At 42.2% G+C, this 16448-nt stretch overlaps 1 protein-coding gene across 1 annotated transcript in view; it reads right to left on the reverse strand.

Annotated features, from left to right (window-relative positions):
- LOC137645504 (huntingtin-like) overlaps positions 1-16448 on the reverse strand; it is a 330048-nt gene that overhangs the window by 144450 nt on the left and 169150 nt on the right. Inside the window, 1 exon segment of the mRNA XM_068378310.1 lies at positions 10216-10376. Within this exon segment, the coding sequence (XP_068234411.1) occupies positions 10216-10376 (161 nt within the window).

The raw sequence follows: 16448 nt of genomic DNA on the forward strand, positions 1-16448 counted from the left end.
TCTATGTAGACTTGGGCAGTAGCATGAAATTAAAACTTTAAAATCTCTGCAACAATCTTAATGTTCGAGTTAAAGCATTAATTTTGTGCTATTGTTTTCTATATAATTCGTGGCATAATTATCAGAATAGCAATAAAACCTATCTTGATATGATAGATTTTAAGTTTTGTAGCAAAAAATATAAAAAATCTTACCTATGCAGACAAGATATTCACCAAAAAGTACTGTATAAAAGATAGGAACGAGAAGTTCGTTGCATTTTACTCAGTATCAGTAAGGTTTTTATTTTTCTCAATTTGACCCAAAATCTTACATAAATTATAAAAGAAAGTTATAGTAAAATAACAAAATTTGAGCGCAAAAAGAGCAATCACTAGGAAATAAAGGGGTATCCCATTGTTATCTGGGATCAAGTGTACTGTGATTCAACTAAGGCTCTAGTATTAGCATAGTCCTATTTTATGCAAAGGCTCTATTTTTTAGTTTAAATATTTTAAAAAATAAACACGTTTTCACTTCTAGTACAAAAGTACTTTGATTAGTTAATTTTATATAGGTTTAAAGAATACATAAATCTCTCCTATTTGTCTATGTAAAGAAATTTAAAAAACTATAAGATCTTCAATTACTCACTTTCATAATATAGCACAAATTCAATTACAGTACAATAAAGTATAATCTTACAGGGGTATGGTGTTCACTATGGAGATTATTGTATGATAATACATTCCTTCAACATTCATAGAATGCTGAATATATTGTGTTGTAAAGGAAGATTTACATTAATTTCAAATAATATTACAGTTTTAACATCCACGACATAGTGATTAAAATCACAAATTTTAAGTAATTTGTATTTTTCCTAACATACTTACCTAAAACTACTTTCTTAGGAGTTACTGGTAACTCTTCCCAACCGACCAGAATTTTGTGTAGTTTACCCTATTCCCATTTTCTATGGGTGACCTCAGGCGGAGTGATACGCGCCCTGAGGCGACCCGGGGTCAGAGAGCGTGCTAGATTAGGCCGTGCTCCTCAGTAAGTTTCATAGCCAAAAGGGTTCTCCTCAACCCTGTAGGACCCTCGGGGAAGGATGGGCGGGCCATAACCCGAAAGTAGTTCTAGGTAAGTATGTTAGGAAAAATACAAATTACTTAAAATTTGTGATTTGTTCCAACACAGAGTACTTACCTATAACTACTTTCTTAGGAGACTTAAACTTAAGGAGGAGGGAGTGTCCTGCAGGGACTAGGGTCTGACGGTTTAAGAGCATGATCGGGCGAAAAAAGGGGGCACCTCGAAGGGGAACTAGATTCCGATGACCCCTACTAAAGGCTGAATGAAAATAGGGGAAACTACCCAAAAAACTAACTTAAGAGTCTAAGTGGCTTACCTCTGAACCATTACTTCTGAGACGTATTTCTTGTCGAAGACGTATATCCTGACCGCCAGGGCCTCTTGATTCACACCCCCGTTGGGGATTAAGGGTAAGGGAAAGGATGATAGGGGGGAAAGGTAAGGGATGAACTTGTGTCTCATGGCTTACCACCCCCGGTTTCCCTGGGGCCATGACCTTTAAATCTTTTGCAGGGCTGATATGACTGGGCCAAGGTTGAACCCGTCCCAGGATTTCCTTGAGCAGTCCTTCAGGTAATGTTCCGTGAAAGTGGACTGTCTGGACCAGGTACCCGCTTTAAGAATCTGGCCCACGGAGGTGCCAAGACCCCTAATATCATGAGGCCTTGGTCTACCTGGAAGAGGGATTCCCGAAACCTCGTAAGCTCTCTTGATTACTTGTCGCAACCAAAAGGAGATTGAGTTCTTAGAGACTGGTTTCTTCACCTGACCAGTTGAGATGAATAAGCTCTTGATCTCCGGTCGAAGCCTGGAGGTCCTTCCAAGGTATTTTCTTACTGCTCTGACAGGGCATAAAAGTAAGTCTTTAGGGTTGTCTGACCTAGGGATCGCTGGAACCGAAAAGCCCTCGAACCGAGGACCCCAACAGGCTGGGTTCTGCGTTTTGGCCACAAAGTTAGGGACGAACCGAAAGGAGGCCTCCCGCCACCCTTTTGAGTGTGAAACTTTGTACGATAATCTGTGCAACTCACTAACCCTCTTTGCTGAAGCCAGGGATAAGAGGAAGACCGTTTTGAGGGCGAGATCCTTATCCAGGATGTCCTTGAGGGGCTCAAAGGGAGGTTCTGACAGGACTTTGAGTACTATGGCTAGGTCCAACTGCGGTACCCTCACCTCCTGTGGGGGGCACGACTGCTCAAAACTCCTAATGAGCATTGAGATGTGCCGAGAGGATCCCAAGTCAATGCCCTTCAGGAGGAAGACTTGACCTAACGCTGCCCTCACTCCCTTTATTGCCGGAATGGACGAGCCCAAACCGTCCCTGAGATACACCAGGAAGTCCATCACGTCGTGGATCGAGGCCCCCAAGGGCTTGATATTACGGGAAGCGCACCATTTCGAGAAGACTGCCCATTTCGCTTGGTAGACAGCGATAGAGGACCGCCTTAAGTAACCTGACATCCTCGTCGCGGTCCTCGATGAGAATCCATCCTTCTTCAGAAGCCGCTCGATAACCTCCACGCATGAAGGCGGAGGGACCGAGGGTTTTCGTGAAACCTTTGGACATGGGATTGACGAAGAAGGTCCGGCCTGTCCGGGAGAGGCCAAGGAGGAAGAAGGGCCAGTTCTTTTAAGTCTGCGACCCACTCTCTCTCCGGCCACCAAGGCGCGACCAAAGTTATCTGAAGGTTGGCTGTTGTCCGTACTCTGTTGAGGACTTGACGTATCATTCCAAAGGGGGGAAAAGCGTACACATCGAGGCCGTCCCAAGGGTGCTGGAAGGCGTCCTCGAACGCCGCTGACGGATTGGGAACTGGAGAACAGAACACGGGGAGTTGGGCGTTCAGACGTGTGGCGAATAAGTCTACTACCGGGGAACCCGACTTCAGTATGACTGACTGAGCTGTGCTTGGATGTAGAGTCCACTCTGACCCTATTACTTGGCCTACTCTGCTGAGGCCGTCCGCCAGGACGGTCCTCTTTCCCGGGATGAACCTTGCTGTGAACTCGATCCCTTCTTCTGCTGCCCATTCCAGAAGTTCCGTCGAGAACGAACATAGCTCTTTCGACTTTAGACCCCCCTTTCTTCTTTACATAGGCTACTACTGTGGCGTTGTTGCACATCAACGCTACCGTGTTCCCCGGAGGAGATGAACGAATTCTCGACTCGCTCTCAGCACAGCCAACATCTCTAGCACGTTTATGTGGTGCTTTGCTTCTTCGCTCGACCATTTTCCCTTTGTCGATTGGTCGAGTAGGTGAGCGCCCCAACCTTCCTTCGACGCATCCGTAAACAATAGGACTTCCGGAGGGTCGGGTGCGAAGGGCATCCCCAGCTCGGTGTTCCTCCTGTCGTGCCACCACTGCAAGGCTACCTTCGCTTCTGGGGACACCGGAATCAGTTCGTGGGGGTTTCTCCCCTGGGACCAATGTTCTTTCAGCTTCCACTGCACTGCTCGAAGTTTGAGTCTCCCTTGTGGCACTAACTTTTCCAAGGACACTAAGTGGCCCAACAACCTCTGCCAATCCTTGGCTCTCCTGGGAAGGTCCAACAGAAAGGGTTGCAGAACACGCTCTAGGTTCTCCAACCTCTCCAACGAAGGGAATGCTCTCACCAGCTGGGTGTCCAAGACCATAACCAAGTAGGTCATCTTGGTGGAGGGGATCAGTTGGGACTTCGCTACGTTGACCGTGATACCCAACTGCTCGCAGAGACGAAGTAACTTCCCTCCTTGTTCCTTCAATTCTTCCTTTGAGGCTGAAAGAAGCAACCAATCGTCCAGGTACCGGATCAGACGGATGCCCTGCTCGTGAGCCCATACAGAGACTGTCATGAAGACTCTTGTAAACACTTGAGGAGCCGTCGACAGCCCGAAGCAAAGGGTCTTGAATTGTAGCACTTGGGAATCCCACTTTATCCTGAGGAACTTCCTGCTGGAGGGATGGACGGGGATTTGGAAGTAGGCATCCTTGAGGTCCAGGAATATCATGAAGTCCCCTTCCCTCAAGGCGGCCAACACTGTCTTGGCAGTGTCCACCTTGAACTCGGTTTTTGCCACAAACTTGTTGAGGGCCGACAGGTCTATTACTGGTCTCCATCCCCCTGTCGCCTTTTCCACTAGGAAGAGCCTGCTGTAGAACCCCGGGCCGGGCTCTTCGACTAGTTCCAACGCCCCCTTGGAGATCATGGACGACACTTGTTCCAGTAGAGCAGCCCGTTTCAAGGGGTCCTTGGGAATCGGCCACTCCGCTTGAAGGGCTGGAATAAGCTGGGGAGGTTCCGCTAAGAAGGGTAGTCTGTAACCTTCCCTCAGGATTGTCACCGTCCAGGGATCCGCACCGTAATCCCGCCATGCTTGCCAAGAGTGTCTGAGGCATCCCCCCACCTGAGGCTCCAGTAGGGGTAGGGGGCCTCGCCTCCTATCTCCTTCTGGAGGAGCGGCCGGACCGACCTCTTCTTGCGTTCCCGTAGGACGGTCTAAAGTTAGACTGGGGTGCCGTGGCACCTCTACGGGGTGGGGGTGGGGGGGTGGGGGGGTGAGTTGACTGCTGCCAGGGAGCCGCAGGTGGCTCTCCTCTAGATTGAGCAGGGGAGGAACGGAAAGTGTGAGGGCCGTCCACGGAGGGCCTCCTAGGAGGTGGGCGCCTCATAGGGGGAGGTCTATGGTCTCCCATGTCCTTCATCTTCCTCACCCGTTCCATCGTCTCATCTATCAACTTAAGGGGGAAGATAGCCTCATCCCAGATTGAGGAGTTTCTCAATTTCCTTGCTTCTCAGTCCGGGAGTTTTCTCACAAGTTTGCTCAGAATAGTGTCTCTCTTCCTCAGGACCCAATTGGTAGCCTGGGAGAGAGATTGATATGACAAAAATTTTTAGGGCCTTGCCCCCTGAGCTAATTAGCACTCTCAGTAGGGTTTGATTTTCAGGCAGGGACAAATCATGAGAGGCCTGAAAACCAACTAACGTGCAGGCCCACCAGTCCAACCAGGAGGACACGTAGACTAGGTCCTGGGCCATGTCCTCCATCATGGAGGTCTCCGACGGGGAAAAACACACAGGGGCCGTGGACGCTCTGTCTTCAGCGGCACCCTGGTTCAAAGAGGTAATGGCTGTCTCCGTCGCGCGGGGTCCTCCCCGACGACCTTCCGGTATGTAAAACCTCTTCTGCGCCTTCAGTTCCGGCAGCAGCTTCGAGGGGCTTTGACTCCTAGGGGCGTCTGCTAGGCCGTCCAGGAACTTATCAATATGCTCCATACCCAGCCTTACGTCAGGAGCTAAGGATAGAGCTAAGGAGGGCCTCTGTTGAACCGGATTCTCCACTAACCTGCTAAGTCCGGAGAGCCAGGCTTGTTCGGTGGTGAGCATCGGTTCATCCAGCCTATGGTGCCGTCGTATGAGGGCCAACACTTTGCGGTAGGAGGAGATGTCATCGGACGAGCACTCCCCTCCTTCCACCAGGGCCTCCGTCACCCGTCCCTCCTCACGAGTATCATCGGTGACAGTAGGGAGAGCAACGTTGGATGGGACTGCCCGTGTCACGGGCAGACCCGCAGAGGCGAAGGTATCCGTCATGAGATTACCTTGCCCTGCGGGCATCCTCGTACCTGTGGGAATATTCCCAGCCGAAGGGCGCCCTTGGAGCTTAATGAAGTCAGCCAAGGAGCTCGCGGCTGGCGTAACGCCTTCCACTTGACGGAGCGCCTCCCTCCGCAGAGTAGGGGGCGCAGAGGCCTTCGACAACTTCGGCGACTCACGGGGAGCTAGAAAAGGCCTCCCTCGGTGAGGTTCTTGTCCGTAGGAGGAGCAGGAGGGGAGGGACGGTGAGGACAAGGCTCTAGGAAGCCACCCGGAAGCGGCCGCGGCTGTGGTGACCTTAAACAGCTCGCTCCGGGGCACCGTGATCCTCACCCAATCTTTGGACTAAAGTGATCCCTCGCTACTTCGCGGTTCGACCATCGCGGATTCACCACTTTGCGGATTCACCACTTCGAGGATTCACCACTTCGCGGATTCACCACTTCGCGGATTTTTTTCATAAAGCATGTATATACATATATCGCGGATTTTCCGGATATTTCGAAAATACCGCGATGTGACCGATGGTGCGAGATTGGAGAAAGTAAGGAAAATTGAATCATGATTGATTTTCAATATAAATAAAACTCTGAGGAGCAACAAAGATATCATTTCTTAGAGAGATAGAGAGAGGTAAGGAATGGGAGGTAGTGAAAAGTAACCCACAGAGAGAGAGAGAGAGAGAGAGAGAGAGAGAGAGAGAGAGAGAGAGTGTGTTGTTTTAAATGTAATAAACAAAAATAATTGATAGGTTATAACACATTGGTGCTTATGTAATATCAACTGTATAGACGGTTTGAATAAGTCTAGAATAAAATGATGTTTCCCAAAAAATAGTGGTTTGCTGATGAAATCGGATGCCGTATTTTTAGCTACGATTGAAATGGATGTAAACTCGGCATAATTTTTTCGTTTCGTATTTAATTGACACTAAGAAAACTAATTTTAGTTTCTTCATCTATATGTAAGTATTGTATAACACGAAGAGAGAGAGAGAGAGAGAGAGAGAGAGAGAGAGAGAGAGAGAGTGTGTGTGTGTTGTTTTAAATATAATAGAGAGAGAGAGAGAGAGAGAGAGAGAGAGAGAGAGAGAGAGTGTGTGTGTTGTTTTAAATGTAATAAACAAAAAAATTTGATAGGTTATAACACATTGGTGCTTATGTAATATCAACTGTATAGACGGTTTGAATAAGTTAAGAAATGGTATAAAGGATACTTTGTTAGTGTATTCGTACGCTCTCAAGAGCGGCAGCTAGACGTCAGCTGATCTGATCACACACAAAAGCAAAACAAAAACAAGTCAACAATACTCGAGTTCTAAAACATACCTGAAATTTAAAAACAATAGTACACACTTTCTTAATGTGAAATTAACTATTTAAAGAGTAGCAATTTTCTAGAATAGAATGATGCTTCCCAAAAAATAGTGGTTTGCTGTTGAAATCGGATGCCGTATTTTTAGCAACGATTGAAATGGATGTAAACTCGGCATAATTTTTTCGTTTCGTATTTAATTGACACTAAGAAAACTAATTTTAGTTTCTTCATCTATATGTAAGTATTGTATAACACAGAGAGAGAGAGAGAGAGAGAGAGAGAGAGAGAGAGAGAGAGAGAGAGAGAGAGAGAGAGGCTTTGTTTGTTATAATTTACGTGTTTACATGAATTGTTCGCGTGTTTTCTTGTGAGTGACAGAGAGAGAGAGAGAGAGAGAGAGAGAGAGAGAGAGAGAGAGAGAGAGAGAGAGAGAATGAATCAGCTGTTGTAATCGAATGCCGTGTTTTTGTTTCGTGAGAATTTCATCGCCACGACTAACAACAACATACTGTACTGTACTGAACTTTACAGTATTATACAGACTACTGTATTATGATAAAGTAAAATATTTGTAATAACCTATTTTATATGAAATGGGGCTATTTTTTTGTTTAAAATTTACATTTACGTACGTAAAACAACTCTCTCTCTCTCTCTCTCTCTCTCTCTCTCTCTCTCTCTCTCTCTCTCTCTCTCTCTCTCTCTCTCTCTCTCTCGTAAATTGTTTTCCTGCTTTGCTACGTATGTATGATTTTATATAGATAACGGTAAATAATATTTGTAATAACATATTTTCAGAAAGCTTTTACTGTAATATCATTATTTATCACTTTCATTATGCACGTTAAATGCCTTCGTTTGTTAATTACGATAGAAGATGAAGCGTACTTTATGACGCCGCCCATAAAGAAAAACATTTCATTTGGAAGTCCTAAGGAAAATTAAGTAAAACATTGGTAATAACAAAATCAACATACTGTATAATCAATATAATCGATGCAAAAACTAACCTATACTGTACACAGATGTGTACACTAAATGCGTTTGTTCCTTCATTATGATCACAGATAAACGTAAACAAAACATCGGTTGCCATTTTTTATTGTGCTTTTTGGCGTGTTTAGGAAACGCATGATATAAAATCGCCTTTAATATTTGTGCCTGTTTTAGTTTAGGGTACTGTAGTACATGCATTAAGTGTTCTGTACATTTAAGGGTAGTTTTTTAACAATACTACGTACAAGGGAAGGTTTTAAAAGTCTGAATATACATGTTAAATAAATAGGTAAATATGGTGTCACTACTTCTCGGATTTTCACCTATCGTAGTCGGGTCTGGAACCTATCTACCGCGATAAACGAGGGCTCACTGTACTCCTCTTCGCTTTCTTCTTAGGTGGTCTGGACTCCTCCTTCTTTGAACGGGAGCGGGACTTCTTCTTCCTGGACCTCTCGTGCTTCCTCCTCGCGGACCTGGAATTGTCCTCTGAAGATAAATCCATGGACGAGGAAGACGAGGAGGAGGAAAGGGAATCAACCGAATCACCTGAGGCGTCCAACTCCGCGGGGGTTACTCCATGTCGAACCTCTGTTTCTGCAGGCTGCATGAAGACGGGCGGAAGAGTCGCCGCGGGCGCTGGGGGGGGGGGGGGGTCCGAGGAACGCTCTTGCGGCCGATCCAATGGTCAAACTCCTCTTCTGGTCTGAAGGGTGACCTACAGGAATATCCCAAACGACGGGGTGCGAATTTGACGAATGGCCTTTCTTGGCATCCCCCCCGGGTGCCGAAGTACCTGAAACACACGCCCAAGATGGGGGAGAAGAGGAAGTACCTGACTTCCCTCACATCGGGTCTTCGGTAGAGACGGGCCCTGCGGGCACCAGGACCTCGTCTCCTACACACTCTACCGCACTTCCCTCAGGCCCCACACATGCCTGTAACACCTCAGAAACTTCCCCCACAGGTAATTCAGACTCTTGGGGAAGGACAATGGGCCGCTTCCCCGCAACGGACTTACCTCGACCCCTACCTTGGGTAGGGGAAGATGAAAGGGAACCACGTTCCGACGAGGCCTCCGGGGAAACCAAAGCAGAGGACGGGGTAGCTTTCTTGGGCGATTTCTTGGCCGACTTCTTCTTCTTAGTCCCATAACGGACCCACTGAATCTCGCCCCAAGACTCGCACTCCGAACACGTGGCGGTAGGGGAGCATACTTTGCCCCTACATGACGAACAACACGAGTGTGGATCAACCTCGGGCTTCGTAAGGAAAGCCCCACAAGACTTACCGGCCACAGGCCCAGGGCAACGGTGTGGATGCTCCATAATAAACACACTAACACCAAGAGACACAAGGACACAAGGGAAAGGGGTAAGGATACGGGCACAGGAACCACGTGGTAAACACAAAGGGTCGGGGACACAAAGGGTCGCACTGGGTAAGAGAGAGCGCGGCGGGATGTGAATCACGTCGCGACCAGAAACTTACTGAGGAGCACGACCTAATCTAGCACGCTCTCTGACCACGGGTCGCCTCAGGGCGCGTATCACTTCGCCTGAGGTCACCCATAGAAAATGGGAATAGGGTAAACTACACAAAATTCTGGTCGGTTGGGAAGAGTTACCAATAACTCCTAAGAAAGTAGTTCTAGGTAAGTACTCTGTGTTGGAACAAACTAATTTTTATCCTTGTAGATAGAGAAATTCAAAAGATTTTGATATTTCGGACGTGTGGTGAGATGAACTGCGGAATACTTAGTCAGAGAGGCATTAGATATGGTAGTAGCTAGACGAAGGCCTGTCGAAAGTCCAAGAAATTGTGGAAGACAAGGACAGATGTGGGCCTTCAGCTAACAAGTGTTCAGGGAGACGGAGTAGAGAACTTAAAAGAAATGAGAGAACTCAACTCATATCTAACCACATGGTCATGTCATGAGGAGAGATAAATACATATGTACCAGGGTTATGAACATGGAGGTGGGGGCAGAAGGAGGATGGGTAGGCCAAAGTTCAGGTGGAAAGATAAGTTATGGAACGACATGAAGGAAAAGGAAGGACAGAGGAAGACGGACAAGGCTGAAAAGGGTCTAAGAGAACAAGACGTACAGGACAGAGGAAGACGGACAAGGCTGGCTAGAAACAGCGACCCCATATACTGTAGAAATGGAAAAAGCTGAAGGCAAAGGAGGAGGAGAGGAAAATCTGAAGTATAAATGATAATGATGATAATGTAAATCATACACTTACTTTATTTGACCTTCCTCAATGTACTCAAACTGTTTTATGACATATCCAATGAAGATCTGGTCAGAGTCAAGCAAGCAGTAATTGACACGTATTTGCACCAAATGTATGAGTAGCTGCAGAACAGACCTCTGCATAATGACATCACTCGACACAGTGTACAGCTGCAAAAAGTTAATATAGTCATCAAGATAAAGCAAGCTAACATAGATTAGGACTACTACTTATCTCATAATAACAGAAATTGAGGTTTTCCTAACTTGAATTAAGACAACAAGGATTTTAAAAGGGATATATTAAAATAAATACAAATCATAAGAATAATTGATTTTATTTATTAACCATATTTATCTTAAATCATCTAAATATGTTCAAAAGTTTTACTTCTACCTGTATTAAGACGGATAATACACATATCTTTATAAAAGAAGGCTATTTTCAGTATAAAAAACATGAGTCCTTTCATATGGGAAATATGGGGGCAGGTGCAGATCTACTATCAATATGATATACCGGTAAATAACAAGAGGAGAGATACTTTGAGGAGTAGGAGTAGAAGAACCTCTATTGCTAGAGATTTCCTTTTCTGTTACCCCATGTGTAGAGTTTGTATACAGTATTTTCAATATACAAAGTATGGGTAAACAGGTTATCATCATCATTCACAAAGTGCATTTATAGTATTGCTAAACAACTCATGTTAGATTGTATTACATTTATGAATTTGTCCATTCAGCACCAATAAACAACTAGAGAGAAACCCTGCTCTTGCACCTCAAAACTGAAGTTAGTTGGAAACCAAGAAGGAAGAAAAAAACTTAAAGAGGCTAAAAGTGGGTGAAGCTATAGAATAAAGGGACAATCGAATTAACCCTTAATGTACTGGTCCACAATTTTTGTGTTAGGCTGGTAAAACCCAAACATTTGTGAAAAAAAAAATATCTGTTATAAGAGAAATTCCCACCTTAATGATGATCCTAGCATCTGGCGGTCATATCATTGAAAAAAATAATTTCAATAAAATTTCTTATTTCCATGAACCTCATCAGATCATATTGCTTATGTCTCTAGAAACTTGGCATGTTGATGTTACCCCCTCATAATTTGAGAATTTATTTGCATCCTTCCCTTTCAGTATACTAATGCATCTAGTAAAGTATTGAGACTTAGCAGCATCTAATAACAACATTCTATGTATGTTGTAGTATACTAATGCATCTAGTAAAGTATTGAGACTTAGCAGCATCTAATAACAACATTCCATGTATGTTGTAGTATACTAATGCATCTAGTAAAGTACTGAGACTTAGCAGCGTCTAACAACAACAACACTCTGCGTATGTTGTATACATTCTTCAGTCTCAATGTTGACTAACAGGCACTTGCTAATTTCTTTTTTCTGGTTCTTTGGATTTTTTAACAATTGTTACATAGTTGTGCAAAAGGAACTGTTTTTGGGTATCAATGCACCACATTCTTTGTGTCTCAGGCCGAGGACAATTATTTTGTTTAGATAATCATTGTGAGGACTGCAAATGCCTCACTGCTCCTCTCTACAAGTTTGTTTCATGGATACTGATCAGATTAAAGCTCAAAGTGCAGCTGATTATAGAGGAAATGATGATGATACAGTAATGCCACTCCAGCATTTGACTTTGCTGTAGTCCTAGAAAGTTTTAAATTAATAGCCATGAGGTTATAAAGATTTTAATGTCAGTAGCTTCTTTTGTGGAAGCTAAGAAGACCAATAAGTTTTTTATTAACCCTTTTACCCCCGGGGTATTTGGAAATTTCCAACCCTTAACCCCCAGGGGGTTATTTTTTTCCCAGCACATTTTGCAGTATATTTGTTTTAAATTGCTCTAACAGCCTTAATTTTTGTCATAGAGAGGTCAGGTTGGTGTCATTCTCTTGGAAAATGCCTGAATTTTCTCAAAAAATTATCAAAAAATATAAAAAACTAATTTTTATAGCATTTTTTTGCAAGGACGTACCGGTACGTCCATGGGGGTAAAGGGATGGCTTTTGTGAAACGTACCAGTACGTCCTTTGGGGGTAAAAGGGTTATGAGTAATATACCAGGCCTAACCTGCCCTGTTTCAAACTAGCCTTACTCCTCAAGCGGTAGCTAGTGATTCCACTGCACCAGTCAGTAAGGTTCTGATGATACACAGCACATCCCAGATTCAAAATCCTCTCACAGAGCCTCAAATTCTTCAGTTACTTTACACCCTTCTGCTACAAAACTCTCAAACTCTCACTTTTCCAGTCGTTTTTATAGACAACTATAGTCTATTTTTTTTTAGTGGTGCATATTTGCAACGACTCACAGGGGTGCCCTTTTAGCTCGGAAAGGTTCCTGATACCTGATTGGTCGGAAGTATTTTTGTCTGAACACCTTCATTGTTCTCAAATAATTACCAAGTAAAGTAAATCGAAACTTATTTACTAACCTATATTTCTCCATCAGATATGTTTTGTCAACAAACAATGTAAAAGAATAAATATATTGTGAAGTATCGTCATGGTAAGTCTAAATTTAATAACACAATCCGCTGAAGTCAACGACAGCAGCTTATTTTCGGATGCACGCTTTGTAATTTTGTAATTTTTCACATATTTTAACACAAATTGGGATAAATTACACTCAGCATAAGTTAAACATGTTAATACAAACTTTCTTTGAATAAAAGAATTTACCAAAAACATGGAATTAATAAAACCTGATATTTGTGAAAACTTATGGGGAGGTAAAAGAACAGCTTGCAGCGGCCTGGCGGGAAAACAATCCCTTCTGACTGTCATAGACGCAGTTTTTTTTTTTTTTTTTGTAATATAGTTCGGCCTATTCCTTTCAGTTTAAATAGTCTTGCATTGTCTCTCTTCGTAATATTTTGCTTAGTATTTTCCCACATTCCTGTTCCTCATGTAATATCTATCTATTTTCCCCGATAACCCTTCTTTCATATATGGGATATCCACACTACGATTCCTTATTTCTTATCCTCTCTGGAAAATGTTGGCTTGAAGGGAAGCGCGTGCTAGTCTCATTCAAATAGTGTAGAGGTGGGAATAAAAAAAAAAATTACTATGCATAATTTCATTTGATATAATGTGAGCTACTGAACAGGTTTACAGACTAGGCTATACTTGCTACACAGCATAAAATTTATGTTGTTATTATTATTTACATACTGACGTAAGGTACAAAACAAGGAATCATAGTGCAGATATCCCATATATGAAAGAGGGATATCGGAGAAAATAGATAGATATTAGGTGAGGAACAGGAATGTGGGAAAACACTAAGCAAAATATTACGGAGAGACAATGCAAGACTATTTAAACTGAAAGGAATAGGCCGAACTATAATAAGAAAAAAAAACTGCATCTATGACAGTCAGAAGGGATCGTTTTCCCGCCAGGCCGCTGCAGGCTGTTCTTTTACCTCCCCATAAGTTTTAAAAAATATCAGATTTTATTAATTCCATGTTGATTGATTGATTGATTTAAAGTTTTCAGGCATCCTGACATCTGAGGTCATTGATGCCGGTAACATTTAATTTATGTATACAAAAATAAAAGATAAAATAAAATAAAAAATAAGAGTATTCAATTAAAATCATAAAAGTTGAATGTCATAAAAGTTAATTATTTTTCAGAAGACCTGCTTCTGAAATAAATCTAAAAATGCCACTTGCATGGTAGGACACATCATTTCCAAGAATCTTGGCAAGGATGAACCTGCCACCCTCACCTCGAGCCTCAAGCAAATATCTATTCAGCAAGTTGTTATAATTGGGGCATTCGGTCAACAAATGCCTTACTTAATGAGAGAATGCCTTGATGAAGTCATTGAGCTTCAGCACGGCATTTCATTCCCGTGCTGAATCTTGGTGACAGGCAAGAGGGCTCTGGAACTTGGGGAAATTGCTCCCCCAGTTCGAATCTAAATATTAATTCCATGTTTTTGGTAAATTCTGGTATTCAAAGAAAGTTTATAATAACATGTTTAACATATGCTGAGTGTAATTTATACCAATTTGTGTTGGAAAAGTAGGATGCTATAAGCTCAAGGGCTCCAACAGGGAAAAATAGCCCAATGAGGAAAGGAAATAAGGATATGAACACAGTAAACTATATGAAAAATAATGAACAATTAAAACAAAGTATTCTAGGAGCAGTAACAATATTAAAACATATCTTTCATATATAAATTATAAAAAGAGGCTTATCTCAGCCTGTTCCACATAAAAACATTTGCTGCAAGTTTGAACTTTTGAAGTTCTACCAATTTAACTACCCAATCAGGAAGGTTATTCCACAACTTGATCATAACTGGAATAAAACTTCTAGAATACTGTTTAGTAATGAGCCTCATGATGGTGAAGGCCTGACTATTAGAATTAACTGCATACCTAGTATTACAAACAGGGTGGCACTGTCCGAGAAGATCCGAATGTAAAAGAGTGTCAGAATTATGAAAAATCTTATGCAACATGCATAACAAACTAATTGAACGACAGTGCCAGAGATTAATATCTAGATCATGAATTAGAAATTTAATATCCTGTAAGTTCTTGTCCAATAAATTAAGATGAGAATCAGCTGTAGAAAACCAGATAGGAGAACAATACTCAAAACAAGGTAGAATGAAAGAATTAAAACACTTCTTCAGAATAGATTGATCATCAAAAATCTTAAGACTTTCTCAATAAGGCAATTTTTTTTTGCAATTGAAGAAGACACAGACTATGTTTCTCAAAAGTAAATTTGTTATTGAGAATCACACCTAAAATTTTAAGTCATACATTTAAAGAAACATTATCAATGTTGAGATCCGGATGTTGAGGAGCAACTGTCCTCAACCTACTTACAATCATACTTTGAGTTTTGTTAGGACTCAACTTCACACCTCATAATTTGCACATGCCTAATTTTAGCAAGATCTCTATCAAAGGATTTAGTAACCCCAGATCTACATTCAGGAGATGGAATTGATGAAAAGAGAGTAGCATCATTTGCATATGCAACAAGCTTGTTTTCTAAGCCAAACTACATGTCATGTGTATAGTATGAAAAGTAATGAGCTAAGAACACTACCCAGTGGAACACCAAATATAACATTACTATACTCAATATGATGCCCATCAACAACCACTCTTTGCAACATATTACTTAAAAATTCAATGATGATACTAAGAAAAGACCCACCCACTCCCAACTGTTTGAAAACAAGGGCCTCATGATTAACACGATCAACGGCAGCACTAAAATCAAGGCCAATCATACGAACTTCCTGACCATAATCAAGGGATTTCTGTACAGTATTGGAGATTGTAAGAATGGCATCACATGCTCCAAGGCCTTTACGAAAGCCAAACTGTAAACTAGGGAACTGATGATTGCCTTCCGCAAACTTATTTAGATGTTTCGCCAAAAGACGTTCAAAAACTTTAGATAATATGGGAGTTATGAATATTGGGAGGTAATCAGTTGGACTTGAGCTACCAGAAACACATTTACAAAATGGAGTAACATTACCCAATCTCCAACAAGTACTAACATTATAGCTCTTCTTGCTAACTTGCACAAAATAACAAATAACTTTGGGAGCTAAACAATCTACAGTCTATATGAAAAACCAAGGAAAAATACCATTTGGATCTAAACCTCCATAAGCATCAAGGACCATCAATTGAGCTTTAATTTCATGAGATTGAAAAGTAGTTCCCAGATTACTTGCTAGTGTTTTCTGGCATTGTATTCAGTTTATTTTGATATGACCCATGCTTGAACTAATCTTTGCTTTCACGAGTTTCATTTTGCATTTATCAAGTATATTACTTTTTCCATGAGTGTAATTTAATTTAATTCTTTAATCATGTTATCCAAAGGTGAAAAACTAAAGTATGTCAATCTCAGCTGCTTGTTTTGATATCACCCACATGCTTGACCTTATGGTAGGCCTATTGCCTATAGAATGTGGTATAATTTTGCTTGATATTATGCTTGTGAAAACTTTTTTCTAATACAACGAACTATCGGCGGTATTGGACACCCCTTTCTCCTATTAGTCTGTTACTGAGAGGTTCTATTGTATTACAGTAATTTATAGTATTGTTTATTAACTACATACTGTGCTCTACAATATGTAAATGTAGGTTACATATGCAGCGAGTTGTCAAACGGTAAGAGTCGTCCGAACGAAAACAGCGAACACTTACAATACAGTT

The sequence above is a fragment of the Palaemon carinicauda genome, chromosome 8 (genome assembly GCF_036898095.1).
Source record: "Palaemon carinicauda isolate YSFRI2023 chromosome 8, ASM3689809v2, whole genome shotgun sequence".
Classification (NCBI taxonomy): domain Eukaryota; kingdom Metazoa; phylum Arthropoda; class Malacostraca; order Decapoda; family Palaemonidae; genus Palaemon; species Palaemon carinicauda.